Source organism: Montipora foliosa, chromosome 11 (assembly GCF_036669935.1).
Source record: "Montipora foliosa isolate CH-2021 chromosome 11, ASM3666993v2, whole genome shotgun sequence".
Classification (NCBI taxonomy): domain Eukaryota; kingdom Metazoa; phylum Cnidaria; class Anthozoa; order Scleractinia; family Acroporidae; genus Montipora; species Montipora foliosa.
Window position 1 is genome coordinate 18,119,910 of NC_090879.1, and position 17,500 is coordinate 18,137,409.

At 37.7% G+C, this 17,500-nt stretch overlaps 2 protein-coding genes and 1 long non-coding RNA gene across 7 annotated transcripts in view; 1 reads left to right on the forward strand and 2 right to left on the reverse strand.

Annotated features, from left to right (window-relative positions):
• Positions 1-11,070, reverse strand: part of LOC137977112 (acetoacetyl-CoA synthetase-like) — a 19,775-nt gene extending 8,705 nt beyond the window's left edge. The window contains exons 1-11 of one of the 3 annotated variants that reach the window (XM_068824391.1): positions 10,796-11,070; positions 8,827-8,930; positions 8,009-8,126; positions 7,816-7,926; positions 5,740-5,837; positions 5,043-5,157; positions 3,800-3,881; positions 1,990-2,131; positions 782-862; positions 338-462; positions 118-182 (exon numbers count right to left, since the gene is read on the reverse strand). In XM_068824391.1, the coding sequence (XP_068680492.1) occupies positions 118-182; positions 338-462; positions 782-862; positions 1,990-2,131; positions 3,800-3,881; positions 5,043-5,157; positions 5,740-5,837; positions 7,816-7,926; positions 8,009-8,126; positions 8,827-8,930; positions 10,796-10,910 (1,156 nt within the window). In that variant the 5' untranslated portion in view covers positions 10,911-11,070. The remainder of the gene's footprint in view (positions 1-117; positions 183-337; positions 463-781; positions 863-1,989; positions 2,132-3,799; positions 3,882-5,042; positions 5,158-5,739; positions 5,838-7,815; positions 7,927-8,008; positions 8,127-8,826; positions 8,931-10,795) is intronic. The other 2 variants (XM_068824390.1, XM_068824392.1) reach the window with 2 other exon arrangements.
• Positions 11,071-11,386: 316 nt separating this feature from the next.
• Positions 11,387-17,500, forward strand: part of LOC137977113 (beta-ureidopropionase-like) — a 13,653-nt gene continuing 7,539 nt past the window's right edge. Inside the window, exons 1-7 of the mRNA XM_068824393.1 lie at positions 11,387-11,545; positions 11,881-12,052; positions 13,000-13,087; positions 14,128-14,222; positions 14,332-14,416; positions 16,428-16,504; positions 17,486-17,500. The exon at positions 17,486-17,500 is cut by the window's right edge and continues 40 nt beyond it. Of these exons, the coding sequence (XP_068680494.1) occupies positions 11,445-11,545; positions 11,881-12,052; positions 13,000-13,087; positions 14,128-14,222; positions 14,332-14,416; positions 16,428-16,504; positions 17,486-17,500 (633 nt within the window). The 5' untranslated portion in view covers positions 11,387-11,444. The remainder of the gene's footprint in view (positions 11,546-11,880; positions 12,053-12,999; positions 13,088-14,127; positions 14,223-14,331; positions 14,417-16,427; positions 16,505-17,485) is intronic.
• LOC137977116 (uncharacterized) overlaps positions 16,511-17,500 on the reverse strand; it is a 12,193-nt gene continuing 11,203 nt past the window's right edge. For all 3 annotated transcript variants that reach the window (XR_011117798.1, XR_011117796.1, XR_011117797.1), the window contains one exon: positions 16,511-17,125. This is a non-coding gene — a long non-coding RNA (uncharacterized lncRNA). The remainder of the gene's footprint in view (positions 17,126-17,500) is intronic.

Genomic DNA, 17,500 nt, shown 5'->3' on the forward strand with positions numbered 1-17,500 from the left:
ATGTTGAAGTTTCGAGTTGATCAGTGCATTAGCATACTTATTATTAAGGTAGTCACTTTAGGGCTGTTGCCACCCTGAAAGGCCACAGCTTTCTATTTTTTTTTCACTGTAACTTACTGGGTTGTACTTTCCTTTCCTCCAAAACTGACAACCATTTGGCTCCAGTGCCAACAATGGTTATTCTACAAAAAGAAAGTGAAATATGTTTATTATAAACTTAGCTTAAAGTATTAGTATAGCTGAGAATTAAATCAAAGACTGTATTGTGTAGTACGGGTGGAAAAGGAGGAGAACAAAGCAGACAAAGACGCTGGTAATGAGTCTTGGCTAAACTTACCCTATTTTGTCCACAAGGTCCCACAACACATGTGGTGTTGGTACCAGAGGCGATCCATCATATAAAACAACAGAAGCTCCAACAGCAATTGCAGAGACTAACCAGTTCCACATCATCCAGCCAGTCTGCAACACCAAAAAATAGTTGAATTCCCTTAGGAAGAGCAAATGATCCCCAGTAAACATAAAAGGAGATGTAGTAATGATCATTCTTACTGTTTTAAAGTCTGTCTATTTTAGATATGCCTTTGCCACAAGCAAGCTCATTTAAAAAAAAGTAAAAATTAAATCAGAGACGATCTATTGCCTAAAATAACTGTTTGTCTTTTACTGGTCCCAGACACTAGCCTGACTCACATGAAATGGCCTTGGTGGAACTGTAACAGCACTTTAGGCAGATGAAACCAAGTGAACTGCGTGGTGGAAAATAACACCCTCCTCTTACCGTAGTGTAATACATTATCACATCATTTCTGCTCATGTTGCTGTGAAGTAGATGTTCTTTGAGATGCTGTATCAGCGTTCCCTGCAAATATATACTTGTCAGATTCAAGTTTTGGTTAAAATTACCCTGCTGTGAATACTTAATTTCATTTTAGGGAAGGGGGTGTGATGGGTGCCCCTGCACCCCCCCCCCCCCCCCCAGGCGACAGAGGTCCACTTTTTTGTTGACCAATGACGTAAAAAAGGCAATTGATAAAAAACCATACATATAGTATTGATCTGATTCCCTGTTTGTGTAGTAAAAACGAAGTGCAAGTGCTCTAAGGCAGCTACACACTTTTAACAGAGCCAGGATGACACGAGGGTGGTTTTCTTCACTGGCCCTTATGCACATCCACTATCTAACAGACATGGCTCTGGAAGTTTGCTAAGAAGTACCCAAGGGGGCTTGCACTTGGCACACTGCTAAAAGATCAATGATGATCAGCACTGCTGATCATCATGGTTTGCTGTGCAGCAAACCCAGTGAATAATATGGATTGTCAACTTTATTTCTATTTTTGTTCTTTTTAAATAGTGACAATATTCTCTAAAACTGTAAAATACATACAGAAAGTAGCCTCTGCGCCAAAAAAATTTCATTTTGAACTTCAAAAGCTTCAGTATTTTACACGTTTTTAAGTTCACTTTTGGACATCTGTTTTCATATCATACTGCTTTCAAAATGCACGAAATGCAGTCTCAGACAACCTAATAGGCGGAGCATAAACCCCACCCCCCTCCCCCCAAGAGGCTCGCACCTTCCCACAAAAAAACCTGCCTAGGCCTGAATACTCTCTCTGCAATAGTTTTTTAGCTACTTTTGTTCCACGCAAATTTGCCAAAGGTAAGGATCTTGATGTTACTGAAAATCATGTTGATGAATACACCTTATTCCAAAATGGCCTCCATTTTAGTATTCTTTTGTTTCCTTGCAAATTGGCCCTCTTGACCTCGTTTTCAAACGTAAAATTCAACAGAATATTTAAACTCGAATGAGGCCAAAAGGGCCAATTTGCAATCAAACAAAAGAATACTAAAATGACAGCCATTTTGAAATAAGGTGTATGCAACTCAACATACGTTCTCATAAGTCCCCTTGATTGTTGTTTTGATTTCTATTCTTTTGACCTTTTGATAATTTCTATGACAAAATTTGTTGTTGCTTACCCCAACTGAATGGACCATGCATTTTGGTGGCCCTGTTGTTCCTGATGAGAACATGATAAACAAGGGGTGATTGAAAGGAACTTGTACAAATTCAAGGATTGGTTTTTCATCTGAAAACTTTGTAAACTCTGACAACAGAATGCTGCAAAGATTAAAAGGAAATGAAATTAAGGTACTTGAGACAATAAAAAAGAAAAACCACTTCGTATGTTTTGGAAAAGAGAATGTCACATTTTCTGAGTAACATAAAATAATGAAATAACCAGTCAGATTGCATTATTGAGGAAAACACTTCCTTGCAACTGGGTAGTCAAAGAGAATTCCTGATTGCATGACCTAAAACAATCTCGCTTATCTTCCAGCACCACAAGCTGAATGGTAAGCAGCATATGCTGGATCTGACAAGAGTATTGGCTGGCATGTGATGAATAAAGGTAAACAAACTTGGTGGAAGTTGCTGCAGTTTAACTACACCACACAGGAATAATCAAATTGTAATGAAAACACAAATGGAGCTTGGAGTGAGGGGAAAATTTTGATGAATTTACAATACGATACATACTGAATTGACCACTCCCCATTGGGGCTTTTCAGGGTCAGTGAAACACAATCATGACAGAACAGAACATTTCAACAACAACTGTTAAGAATTCCAACTGGCCGGAGGCAAGCTAGTTGGCTATTTACAAGTGCAGCTATGAAGTTGAACCAGGGACTACCAGGAACAAATTCAACCAGAAGTCAGAACGTGTCTTGAACCCGGGATCTCCGGATCTCAAGGCAAGCGCCCTAACCACCGGACCATACTGAATTTATTGCTAATAGCTTGTAGGTGCTGTAAGAACAAGGAATTACCCAGTGAACCTTTGAACACTTACTGGGGCTTTTACAGCTGGACACTCTTCACCAAAGCAACCAGTTGTACGAGCTGATCAACCTTAATTGAAACAGTTATGCGCTGCTAAGCTTAACAAGACCTTCATTTTGCAGCTCTAGGAATACTATAGTCTGTTCTTAGTATCACTAATGGTCTTCGAGATAAACTTGAGAGATCAAACGATTGTGTCAGGTCCAGCTTCAAATATCATTCAACTTAGGACAATACATAATTTTATGAAGACATTCAAATGCTAATTTAATCCTTGAACACTAAAGGGCCTATCATTCATTGTCCTTAGTTTTTCTAATATCTACAGTGTACATGTGGTCCAACTTCCCGGTATATCAATAAACAAGTGCAAATAGCCTGTTTTGGTAATGAAAGTATTGCTAGTGATTCAAGGGTAGTTCCAGTAGTTTGCAGGGGCAAAATGACAAAGTCGTGATTTCAAATGAACTGCCAAACTAAGCATTAGGGATGGAACTACCTTCAAGTTGGATTAACTAGCCACTAATCATGAGCAATCTAACCTTTTAAGGGACAAATTCAGATTAGTTTAATCAACAATAAATTTAAATAGTAACTGAGCTCATTGATCACTAAATCACATCGGAACTTGTATGTGGAACAATCTACCTATAGATCGTTTTCACGTGACGTCACAGTTGCCATGTTGGTATACAAGAACAATAGACGTTCTCTCCTTTGGGAATCAAACTCTATTTTTATGCAGATTCCATGCATACATTTTGTACACCAATATGGACGCCAAGTCACGCGAGTGAAAACCATCTATAAAGGCTAAGCATTAATTAACCAACCTGGTCTGCCTCCGGCAAGATGGGTTTCTTAAAGATTTGTTGTGTTTATTTATATTCAATTAATAATTATTGCTTTGTTGGCCAATAACAGCCTCAATGGGGAGAACACCTCTTGGGGACACCAGAAACTTCGATATCATCAGCTTTTCCAACAAAAGGCATAACAATAACTTTTTCCAGGTCGGGAAGGCCTGTGGAATGATTTAAAAGGATAGATTTAAATTGATGACAACAAAGCACATTTTTATGATGAACATTATCTTATCGTAAATCTTTAGCGAAGCAGAACATGGAAAGTGGATGAGGAGTCCTCTATGCTTAGAATATTGTTTACATTCTCATCTGTACTCGAAGGCATGACTCTCCTATTTCCTGCTAAAAAAATTGTTTACAGTCTGACTGTATATTTAGTTGTTGGTCTTCTTTGAAAGGGCTCAGGTTTTCATGTATAATGCAAGTATAGGCAAAAAAGCAACATACTTTAACTTTAATGGTAACACTTTAATCATTAGTACCTTCCTTTTAGCAAAAAACGACTGTACGCCAATTTATTGCTTATTCTCACGCTTGCATGAAGGGTGTAAACTTTTTATAACTAGAATGGACTGTACACTAATTTATTGCTTATTCTCACACTTGCATGAAGAGTGTTAACTTTTCATAAAGAGAATGGATCAGACCCACCGATTTCCACAGGATTTTAGTGATGATAATAACATTACAAACCCACTGATGAAAACACTCACGCAAGGAACCAGAACCAAGCAAATTAAAATATTGAAATTAGATTGGCTCCTTTCACCCATTGACTCCTCAGCCACCAGGCATCCTAAAATGACCTCAGTTCAAGTAAAATCGCCAGGTGTTAGACAGTAAAATCTGTTACAAGTCTCACTCCCAGAGGTCAATGGCTTAGGGTTGTCCTAAAAGCCAGAATCCGGAATCACAGGTCATTGTTTTACCAATACAGAGAGTAAAAACTCCTAAACATTCATAAAAGCTAACCTTAGGCCTGATTAGGCCTAAACAGGCCTAAACAAACGTTTTTAGGCCTAAGGTTAGCTTTTATGAATGTTTAGGAGTTTTTACTCTCTGTATTGGTAAAACAATGACCTGTGATTCCGGATTCCGGCTTTTAGGACAACCCATGGGTTGAATGACATAAGATCCTTAGATGGCTAAGCGGTTCTTACTCTTTTCTCTCCAGCTCCCACACCTTTTGGTTCTGATTCCAAACCCCATTTTCCCTTATTACACCACAAATGCAGGTCAAGTCCCCACTGTACACAAAGATACTCATGGGGACATGAATAAATAAATCTTATCTAAGGTAAACATTAGTTGTGACTTACTTTGCACAACGTGAGTCAGTTTTTCCAAATGGTTATGTATTTTGTTATTGTATCTGACAGCATCCACTGAAAACATAATCTTTGGATTTATTTGCTTAAACCTGTCCAACACACCCTGAAACCAGATATAAATACTTTCAATGCACATTTTCAAGAATAGTTTAATTTACTTTTAACTGAATGTATATATGTTGCATTAATGACTTGTCTATTATTGCACCAGTACTAAACCAACTATGTTGCATCTCCTCTGGTCATGCGTGATCACTAGATGGTTTTGGCATGAATTCATCAATTTTTGGTATAACTCACTCCATTCAGAAAAATATATGGTATATGGTGTGCTGAACGATTCGTGGTCTTTCTCAACCCTCGACCACTTAATACTTAGAGGGAAGTACTTTCTATACAGTAAATGTGCTTGAGGAAAATAAAGAGTTTCACTTTGCAGACTACATGTATATTAATTTTGTTTATGAAAAAATTAAATTGGAGAAATACAATTCTGTTATGACAAATACCCAAACTGCTTTTGTAAAAATGGTATTGGTTTCTTGAGTAACATATTTTGGTGTTGTTATGTGTTAGTTACCAGTAAGTGTTTTGATCTGTGAAGTGTATTTTGGTGTTTGCATGAAGTTGGTTGAGTTAAAATTGAACGAAAAAAAAAAAAGAGCTGTCTATTAATAAGTAATACCGTAACACCAAAGTCTGGTGAGGTTGAACTCCATATGGCACCCAGACTTGCAGTAGCTAGCATAGCTTCAACAGCCAAGGCACAGTTGGGTATATAACCTAGCAAAAATAGGAGTTTAGTTTAAGTGGGTATCTAGCAGACACTGTTATTGGATTTATTGGTACCTGACTACAAGACATGGTGTTCTTCACAGTTCTAACAGGCTAAGGAAGCAGCTGTCAATAAAGAACTGTAGCTTGTGCACAAGTAAAATAATGTAACTTTAGGAGGGACCAAAGAACGAATTAAATACATATTTCAATTCAGTGTGTCTGACAGGCTAGGGGAATATTACAGAAACATGAAAATATGAAAGAACAGTTTGAAAATCAATTGAATGGTATAGCAGCTTCCTTTGATAATGTCTGGTTGATTTGTTAAAAAAAACTGTTGAACCAACAAATCTGCCCAACTCATCACAGGACAGTAAGTAATAAGAGGCCCTAAACTAAATCTAATCCCTATTTTTATAATGGAACACAGTGCCAGCAAATAAAGAAGGGTACATGTAAAAAGCTATAACCCATTGACCCCTGGCAGTGAGACTTAATCAGTTTTACTTACTTTGTTCAAATTTTGTCCCGTCGCCTGCGCGCGAGGGTGGCTACACCCCGGAGGGGGGGGGGGGGTACTGCCATATATGGGCTATATAGGTATGTGCCGCCGTGAAGGGTATGGGTTTCAAGCAGTTTACTCTAGCATAGGGTAGATAAATCGGAGCTTTTGGATCTAGAATAGGGTATCATTTTTCACGAAACTGACAAGTTGGTTGAAGATTTTATCTGGACTAAGGAAACCAAGAATTGCTACTCAAAAATATGAAAAAATGAGAATCCGCAAGTTAAATTTTCACGACTCAGCCTCAACAGCGTTGACAGATGACTATCATAAAACGCTACTGGATATTATTATTAACTGTCAAAAACCGGGATTCAGACGGAAATCAGAGGTATTAGTACTGGTTAAAATTAAACAGTTTATTGTCTTGATAACGCGTACGTACGTGCTTGGCATTGCTGGACATGTATAAATAAATCATTTTTTAAGAAAGAAGTGAAAGAAAGGTTTTGTTTTGGCTTTGCTTTAGACTGTGCTAACGACCTCAGTTTCTGGAAAACAGCTACTCTAGGATAGGAGTGATTTGGGGAGTTTACTGTAGTATAGGGTAGCAAAATCCAGCTGAAACTAGCTCTGGTATAGGTTAAGGGTTCCAGGGTCCCAGCGGCACATCCCCACCCAGAAATTCCTAAAGTACCCCCCCCCCCCCCCCCCACACCGGGGGGCTACACTTATGACAAATTTTGGCAACAAATTGAAGGTCGCACAAATCGCATACTTCAAGAGACCTGGGTACCATAAACAAACACTCCTTTAATTTCATTGGCTAAATTCTCTTTAGTTGCGTTGAAAGCACGGGCAAAAAGTTGCAGGGTGGCTACACGGGCAACTCTCTCTGCGATTTTGTTGCAAAAGTTTCAACTCTGGCGACTTTTTTTCTTGCAATTTTTTCACCAGTTGCATCGCCAGTTCAAGGGTAGCTACACATGTGATTTTGATCGCGCTCTGGCGACGTGACAAAATTTGAAAAAATTGCATCACCAGCGTGAGCAAAAAATCGCTCATGTAGCTGCAGGTTAAATGCTCCAGATGATTTTACTTGTCAGTGGGGGGCTGTTCGGGACACTGAAAAATGCAGACTGCAGACTGTTCAGACTGTCTGTAAAATGAAAATTCGGTTAGCCTGAATTTAGGCCTAAATAACATTTGGTTAGTCTGATCAGGCCTAAATAACATTCAGGTTAGCCTGTTTATGGTTAGCTCTCAATAATAGTGAGGGTAACTCCATATTTTACCCCTGGTCTGCAAGGTCTGCAAAGTCTGCAGTCTGCGCTTTAGGGTGACCGACAACCTCTACCTTGATCCTCTCATAAACTATGTCCCCTTTAAAGTTTAAAAATAATTTATGGGCAAAAATCATTGTCCCTATAGTATTATATTTTATTTGATACAAGGGTAGATGTTACATTCCACACACACCAACAATCCTGTCTCCTTTCTTGACTCCATAATTTTTCAATGCCGAGGCTAGCCTTGTCACATTTCTTTTTAGCTGATGGAAGGTTATAGACTGAACTTCCTGTCCTTCTCCTACAGAAATGTTAAGCATTGAAAAGATAATATCAAACATTGGAAGTGGAAAGCTGATTTCAGGAAAAAGCTGACTTTGTACCTGCCATGTAAAGTGCCACTTTGTCATCATCAAAACGCAAGAGATTCTCTGCAAAGTTCAGATGAGCTCCACGAAACCACTCAGGAATGTCTTTCATCGCTTTGGATTGATCTAATACCTTAAAACAAATTTCTCATTTCAACTCACAAAGGGATACGTTCTACAAATAAAATAACAATAAACATCACAGTATGCAGCCTCATGAGAGCTACAATCCCCCACAAAACCTCTTGAGACAAGTTGATTATGCCTCCCTTTTTTGCAGAAAATATATGATTTTGTGAAAAAAAATGTACCCTCCCCCCCAAAATCAATGTTAGTGCTCCTTCAAGGTGAAATATGTTTAGTAAGGAAAATTAGACAGAAAACAACATTGCATAGGGGGAGAGGGGAGGGGGAAGAAAGGTATCATAATTTATATTTGGCAAGATCTAAAATTATCATGACATTTCCATAATTGTCTCAACAGTTTTGTGAGGGGTTGTATGTTCACATTTAATTGGGGATGGGACATCCTTTTCCAAGTTAATTGTTGAACTTGAGGTACCATATGTTCTGTCTTTAAATAATCCTTGAACGTAGATCAGACCTTTGAACATGTCATCTTATTGTGAAATTTCTAAGAAAATAAACAAGCTCTTGCTTTTTAAAGTTAACCAGCCCATGTGTCAAGAAATATTGAACACCAAGATCTTCTAATCGACAATAAAAGCATACAAAGCACAATGTTAAATTTAGTTTTACAAATATCATTTTTTTATGTCCACTCACAAGGGCAAATTCTTGGAAGGATAAATGCCCTAAAAATTATTGTGTACCTCATCATAACTCTGAGAGTGAATGATGTTTGCATACTTCCAGAACGTCTCCCAAAAATCTGTATAGTGCGTAACACTCCATTTTCGCAACTCCTCATATGTTTCTGTAATCAGGTAATGATATCACTGACATAACCTTTTCTTAATTGACAGTAGGGAGTTTAAGCAAAGACGATAGGTGTGGCTATGGCAATGCCACAAAGCAAGAATATGATTGGTTAAAAAAGGAAAAATAATGTAGCACGACTTTCCGTGCATTTCTCTGGGGGGGAGGTGGGGGGAACAGCTGGGACTCACGTATGATAGGGGCAGGGATGCTCATCAGGAATTTTGATTTAAACCCCTAAAAGAGACAAATCTGGGCATGGCCCAGGCTGTTTTTGACCCCAAAAAGATACCATATTTAAAAGATATCAAAATTAATATAAATTTCTAAATGTCTTCAGATGCATCCCTGTAAAGTGTTTTCACTGTCACACAATGAAAAATAAAATCTGAAACCGTTCAAAGAAAATGAAATGCTAAAAGAACTAAGGTGTATGCATTCAAAGAAAAAAAAATGCTACAAAAGACTAATTCAAAAATAACTCTCCATGTCTCAAGTTATTTGCCAAAATATGTCACTCAATTTTACAGAGCTATGTATGGAGATGCCTTGTTGGTGTTCCTCTAAGGGACACCAATATGGTGGCCTCAAATCAACAAAACGTCTAGACCTGATCTGTTTGCGATAAAAGCCCTCTCATTTTGCTTGTGAGCTGAACTAAATAAACATGTCTTCTACAGCTTTTAATGCTTAATTTGCCAAAAATAACAAGGCAAAACTGTTTTTGGAAGCAGACAGCTTTATCTCAGTTACTATCTTGGTGTCACGCAAGGCAAAAATTCAAAATGCTGTGTTCTCAAAACGAAAAAACGCTGTGGGGCCTAAACTGGTAAAAAGATTTACTTCTAAGTAACTTTTTAGCTTGTATAGATAAAAAAATTAGAAAACCTATGACGTCATGTGAAAACACTCTATGCAAGACCTTCACAGCTACATATAATCGTGTTTTGCCCAGAACATCCTAAGAGAGATCAAAATCCAAAATTAACACCCCTGAGAGAGACAACGAGCATCTCCACACCTATCAAGGGAGTACCCCTCTCTGGGGGGACAGGAAAGGATGACCTCAACAAAAATATTGCAGAACACCATTCCACACAATTAACTGGACCCCACCAAGTGCATTCTGTCCAAAATCTTACATCCGTATTGTTTCCAGTTTCTCTTGACACTTACAATGGTCCCAAGAGAAATAAAAACAATGACTATGCAAAACTTTGGAGAGCAAACAAAGAGGGTTATGGTATTTTGAAGCGGGTCTGAAACACAGGTCACTCGCTGCAGAGGTCATTGTTTTACCTTTTGGAAAGTAACCCTACCCCTCAATTTGGCTCACCTTAGGCCTAATTAGGGTTTTTAGGCCTAGGGTTTGCCAAATTGAGGGTTGTGGGTCACAAGTGACCTGTGGAATGTGACCTGTGTTTCACAGGAAAAAATAACAGATTCCCATTTTTGGATATTTTAGGGTATTTTGAAAAATACCAATAAAAATCCCAAATTTGGCAAAGTGAGACAAGTCCCAACCAGGGAATTCGCAACCAAGTTCCCTAATTGGGACTTGTCTCACTCTTCCAAATTTGGGATTTTTGTTGGTATTCTTTAAATACCCTAAAATAGCCAAAAATGGGAATCTGTTATTTTTTCCTGTGTTTTAGCCCTGCCGTATTTCAAAAGGGGGCTATGGTTCCTTTTTCTTGAAATCGGCGCTTAGAACTTATTAGTCCAGACATGCAATACCATAATTGAAAGCAAACCATTCAGCGTTCGGCAAATAAGGCCGACCAGTCAAGCTTTCAGATCGGCGCATGAATTTATCCTGATTTATCTGAACTATTAACTGACTTTTTAAGGCGGTATACAAACCTAAATGAATATCATACGCGTGATTCACAAATGATTTGAACCTTTGAATGTTAATTGCCCGATCAGGCTGTGGTTTCCACATTAACTTCGGTAATTCCTCCCTAACCGACGCCATCTCAAAGTCCTTCCCAACAGGAGACCAATAATTCGACGCGCCACGTCACAGCCCTGGATCGGGGATTCGGGAAAGTGGGTAAAAAGAGATTCAAATTATGTTTCATTAAAAACTTAAGATAGGACTTCAAAACGAATAAAGTCAAAGGGTAAATAAATAGGGAGTCAAGATTTTCAGACAATTTGCAACCCGCGACCTGCGACCTGCAAATTAGATTTGCAATACTTGCTAATTTCATTAAAGTTCTTTAATTACAAAAAAAGGACGTAAGGGAGGGGATAGTTACAGTCGTTTCTAGATTTCAAAAGATTTGTTTTAGTTTATGTTGGTTCTTCCACGCTTCAATTTTTACTTCTTAAAAATAATCTTTGTACAGTTAAAATGTTTTGACATTTTATGAATGAAATTCAAAAGTAACTCGTTGACAGTTTCTAATGAATTCTCCCCACCCTAGACAGAAATAAAGTAACATCATACGATCTTTGGAACGTTGTCACGCGCGGTCATCTTATTAGCTTGTGAGTTTTGTAAAATATGGCAGGTGAATTTACGAGCTTGGAGAGTTGTTTGGAAAAGTATCTTCCACCGAGGGAACTAGAGGAAGTAAATAGGATTTTGTATGGCAAACCAGTGAGGTATTTTGTCGTGAATCTTTTACTAGCGCACAATCACCTCTCCGTCTGTCGTAAGATCCGTACAGTTTTCGCCCAGTGCTGTTTTGCCTGGTCTCTCATGTACCGGTCCTAAATAATTAATGTCCACAAAACAAAAGAACAAAGCGAACATAACAATACCTAATTAGCAAGGTCTAATCGGAATAACAGTGGTATGAAGTCTACCCACTGTTTTGCGCCCCACTGCCCCCTCACACCCATCTTTCGGTCGATTTGCATGGCCAAATGACAACTTGAAAGGCTTAATGTAAATTGATAGAGGTAACTTTTAATTTTGTTTGTCACTTTTTGAGCAGCAAATTAGAGTTAGCCTCTGAGGCATTGAGTTTGGCAGAAGAGAGAAACTTTGAACTGGCTGGATACAAGTTTGGTGTCCAGGAAGAACAACTCCGAAAGCCTCGCATTGTTAGAGTAGGTGCTGTGCAAAATAAGATAATTTTGCCCACAAATGCACCACTAGCAAATCAGGTATTTAACAACATCTTCTTCCATTCACAAACTATGACCCCTTTGACAACGTCTGCGTCCACTCAAGAGGTTAAATAATTTTATTAAAATGGCATAATTTCTAGCCTTGAAAAGTGCGTCAAAGTATTTTTGGCTTTACTAAATTCAAGCCTTCTTGCTTCACACGGAAATATACAGAGATTAGTTTATCTAACACTTATAGAATTAACTGTCATAACCCCAGACAATTTTCCTTGTCAATGCGGGCCCCCTTGGACATGAAAGTGTTTAATTACACATTTAAAACTAACTTTCATATTCCAGGTTTTAGGGCAGGATCTGTAAGTGACCTCTCACTGAGGATATGCTTAACCCCTAATCACCCCTAAATTTGTTTGGCTTTAGGCAGACTAAGATCTATAGGTGTCATTCATGGAGAGTAAAGGTTAAGGTTGAAAGGTACATTTGATTATGTGTCAAATGTAAAAATGTGTAATATCAGTATAATTAATACTGGGTATTATCACCATCATCGTGGGAGGCGTGGCCTCATGGTTAGAGTGCTTGACTCCGGATCGAGTGGTCCGGGTTCAGGTCCTGGCCGTGGACATTGTGTTGTGTTCTTGGGCACTTTACTCCCACTTTACTGCCACTCTCCACCCAGGTGTATAAATGGGTACCGACAAAAATGCTTGGGGTAACCCTGCGATGGACTAGTATCCCATCAAGAGGGAGTAGAAATACTCCTAGTCGCTTCATGCTATAGAAACTGGAGATAAGCGCCGGCCTGATGGGCCTCTCTAGGCTTGTAAAAGAGACTTTACCTTTTTATTATCACCATCACAAACTTCATAATCATTATTCACTTAAACAGCACTTCTTGCCCCTTAGATAAAGCAAAACCTGGGTAAATGTATTAATACTATCTGTTTTCATCTCTTGAGTGAATTTATTGTCTTATTTTACAGTTGTCTGCTCTTCATGATAGAATAAAAGAAATAACTGATACTGCAGCCTTGTGTGGTGTGAACATCATTTGTTTCCAGGAATGCTGGAGTATGTGCTCTTAAATAAATGCTGTACCTCTAATTTTATCACTTATAAAATGACGACAGTGCATTACTGTCTAATTTGCATGTTTAGTTTTTAATCCTAACTTTAAAATATTCGGTTTTCCTTAGAACGTAGTGGTTTCAATAATAAATTTACCAACAGCTGACAAAAGTGTCGGCTTCTTCACTCAGAGAAATCGGCCTTTTTTTTTTCCTAAATTGAAGAAATTAAAGGCAGATTCTTTCAAACCTAAGATTATTATATCAGTCCAGGGCTGTCAACCCCAAAGTCATCAAATATTGAGAATTGGTAGGGATGGGATAATAGATGATGATGTCATAACACCTGTGACCTCATATGACGTCTTATACATGAAAAATACTTGCTAACTCCGTTCAACGTATGATATTTAAATCAGGAATCTTTACAATTTTTTCAGCTACATTTGTCTTTACAAGTTGGAAACCAAAAGTTAAAAGTCCTAAAATTACTCCCTCTGAAGCAAAGTAAAATCAATGGACATCTTCAATCTCCGCGATTTGACACAAGTACGCAACCTAAGCAAAAAAGTCAAAAAAACACGCGAAAAACCTGTCATTTGGCCTTGCAATGTTTAATTTGATTGGTTTATTTTGGACCAATCATTATTGCTTAAATTACAATCCGTCAATAGCAATGAACTGTTTCCCAGGATTTATGAAATGTTCAAAATTTGTTATTATCGATGTTAAAATAACTCTTGAAAAATAACACAATGTATTTGAAATTTTATTGTTGTGAAAGTCGATTCTCGCTAGAAATGACAAACTTTGGTGATTAATCAGGAGATTTTAGACTGTAATCTTGAAACCGGGAAATACAATCCAAAATCTGGAGTCTCGAGCCTTGATTATCCGGGAGAGTTGACAGCCCTGTCAGTCAGTTTAATTTCAATCAAACCAGCCGCCAACTTCAACTTGTATTGAAGCCTCTGCTTTATGTAGTAGGTATCTTGTAATGGTGACATTTTTCTCAAAATAAGAATTGTTCTCTTTGCCATATAGCGATGCCATTTGCTTTTTGTACTCGTGAAAAGCATCCTTGGACTGAGTTGGCTGAGTCAGCTGAAGACGGATCTACCATTAAGCTGTGCCAGGAGGTAAAATAACATGTTTCATTATAAATACTGTACAAAGGCAAAAAACTTAATGACTTTGTGGCAAACTTTTCTTCTGTTTATTGATGTAAGTAACAGTTTCATCTCTCAGCTTGCCAAACAGCACAACATGGTCATCGTTTGTCCAATTCTGGAAAGAGATGTTGTTAATCAAGAAAAACTCTTCAACACTGCAGGTGCATATTTGATTCCTATATTTGTATTGCTGTGTAGAGCAGTTTTCAATTGACTGTGCAAAAACCAAAAGGAATGCAATATTATTACAGAGCCAATCACAAGCGCATGCAATTATCATTTTCAGCCAACCACGAACAGTATTTAGTATTAATTAACTAGTACGTATTATCTAGTCAATGAAGAGTAAAACCAATCCTGCAATTACTTTGTAATTCCTGGCCAAGCATAGAGAATAGACCTTATTCATAAATGGAGGTCAATTTATGATTCTTTTGTCCAAGTGCAAATTAGCCTACCAAGCCTAGCTCCTCGATACCATACAATGAATTGAAAAGAATTCTTGCTCTAAAGTGAGGCTTGGTAGGCTAATTTGCACTTGGACAAAAGAATTATAAATGTGACCGCCATTTATGAATAAGCTTAAGGTCTATGTTCTGTCATGTTCTGATGTGAAGTGAATAACTAGCCAATCAAAAGGCCTAGGGTTCATGTATTTTCATGTCAGTTTGTCAAGCCATTATAACTGGGAATTTTCAATCGCATTTCCATCTGAATTCCTCTGAATTTAGAGCTGCATTTCTTTGAAAACAGTAACAAAATAAATGATTGAGAGGAAAAGACATTGTGGCTACTTTTTACTTGTTCAAGGAGCAGAATTTTTTTAATGTAAGTACACACTAAAGAATTTCCTTAGAAATTCACAATTTGTTTTTGCAGTAATACCAGGGCTCTGAGCAAGGTTGAAAAATACTTTTTAATCAGCAGCTTTCTCTAGCATGCTACCCATTTCTTTTGTATTTGAAATTCCCACTTTTTTAGATACATGTGTATCTTTGCTGGCCATTTCACATCCAATGCTTTGGTTGCTGATTTCTCTCTCTTTTTTTAACAAACATGCAGTCCTGTTGTTGTGCTTTGGTCTTCATTGCACCAAAAACGGAAGACATTCTTTTCAGAGAAGCTGACATTTTACAGATTCGATCCCTGGGAAAAGATTTAATTTAATGTTATAAGGCCTGGCTTTTTTATGACCTAGCGATGGTAGACCGTAGACTGGCTTTGATTCTCCAATGCAAGCAAAAACAACACTTGGCATTGTTGTTGTGCTAAAAAAAAAATGGCATCCACGTCGATCACAGCCAAAAATAAACAGAACGGTTGTGAGATTTTTCTTGTTTTATATTTCTTTTGCATTTCTGTGTCAGTAAGGAATCAAAGTAATTCACAACTTAATTAAGGCTTTCAAAACCTATTTTTACAACAAAAAACTAAAGAAAATGCATGCTGTTTGTGTTTACACAGAATAAAGTGCTGTACAGCATGAGAGAGATGATGTAATGCAAAAACAATACTAATCATTGTTTTACTCATCGATTTGATTGGCTAGTTAAACGAATACTATGTTATACTTCTGATTGGCAGTCTAAGAGTAATTACTCATCATCTTGTATAGAGTTAATGAGAAATTATAACAAAGCAAAACTAAAACCATAGCAATGGCATGATTACTTTTGACAGTCACTTGACAACTGCTCTAATAGTAATGTGCAATAAATTGGTATAAAAATGATTACTAGCTAATGGCATTCGTTTCTAAGGAAGGTTTGGTGCAGCTGCATCAAAGGGTGTTTGTAGCACAGAAATTTGAAGGATTGTGAAACCCACAATCTCCAAATTGATACTGTGACACAGGCTCAGGGCTCATAATGCCAGCTTTTTAATCTCGGTATGGTGATCAATTTATTTTTGTTGACTGAGGTGATACTTCTAAATTTTTATGCTTTTAACTGAGGGTCACATATACTTTTTCCATAAAATGTAATAAGAGCAAGTTTTTTATTTTTTGTGATTTATGATTATTAATTGCCTCTTGCAAGGTGATTTGCATGCATATGTATGTGTGAAAGCAACTAAGTTTACTTTCAATTGCTTTCTTTGTGTTTGCGTGGGTTTTTTGATCAGTCTGTGGTTTGTACAAATTATGATTATTTTTGTTACAATGTGTTGCAGTTATAATTTCAAATAATGGGTCAGTCTTAGGAAAAACAAGAAAAAATCACATTCCAAGGGTTGGAGATTTTAATGAGGTAATGAGTTGCATCATCTTATTTTTTTCCATGGTAAGAGCCAAATATACAACTTAGCCCTATATCACTGCAGTCGTTTTGAGTCAGATCTTGCTCTTTAACCTCTACAACTTCCAATAACTTCAATCCCTTGTGATGTTTCCTCTTAGGAGTAATGGTTATCAACTCGCAACATTTTGATCTTGCAGTACTTTTCATTTTAATACTGTTATCATCATCATCATCATCATCTATCGACCGCAGTCGAGATGGATTGAACAAGAGAACGCCAGAGTTCTTTTTCCTTCATCAGGCTACATATGTCATCCACTGAAAGATTTAAGTCCCAAGCCACAACATCCATGTAGGTGAAAGGTCGCCTCCTTCTGTTGGAGCACGGGAGTCCCCAGGATATCACCCTCGAGACTGGTTGGTCCTGTGCTCGAGTGCAGTGGCTTGCGAAGCGTACCCTTCTCTGTGCGAGGATGGTTGATATTTGGGGAATATTCCCCTTATATTTGTTCCTTGGTTTGGTGATCCTGCACTCTCATAAGAAGCCTAGTGTAGGTGCCATCAAGTCGTTCTTGTAGGTCTCTCTTCATGGTCCAGGTTTCTGCGCCATATAGTAGTATGCTTTCTACACTAGATGTAAAGAAAGCCAGTTTAGTGGAGTTAGATATTCCAGACTGACAGACTGCCAGACTGGTATAGTTGTGAACAATGATGTGTCATCTCTACCCTTTATCCGAGTGCCCTTTACTTGCAATGAGTAGAATTGAAGAGTGTATTGGGGTTGGTTTAAAAAGAAGTTCCTTTTGGATAGGTTCTTTAGGTTTGCCATTCGTAAACAACAGTTACTAATTCTCTACTAAATTTTAAGTTGTCTTCTTAAATAATAATATCCTTCATTTGTAATATTGCAGTACCCATTTGTATAGTTTCAGACTCTGCAATTCAAAGGAGAGCATTGCTTAACTTTTTTTGTTTTCATGTTTCTCAAAGTCCACATATTACATG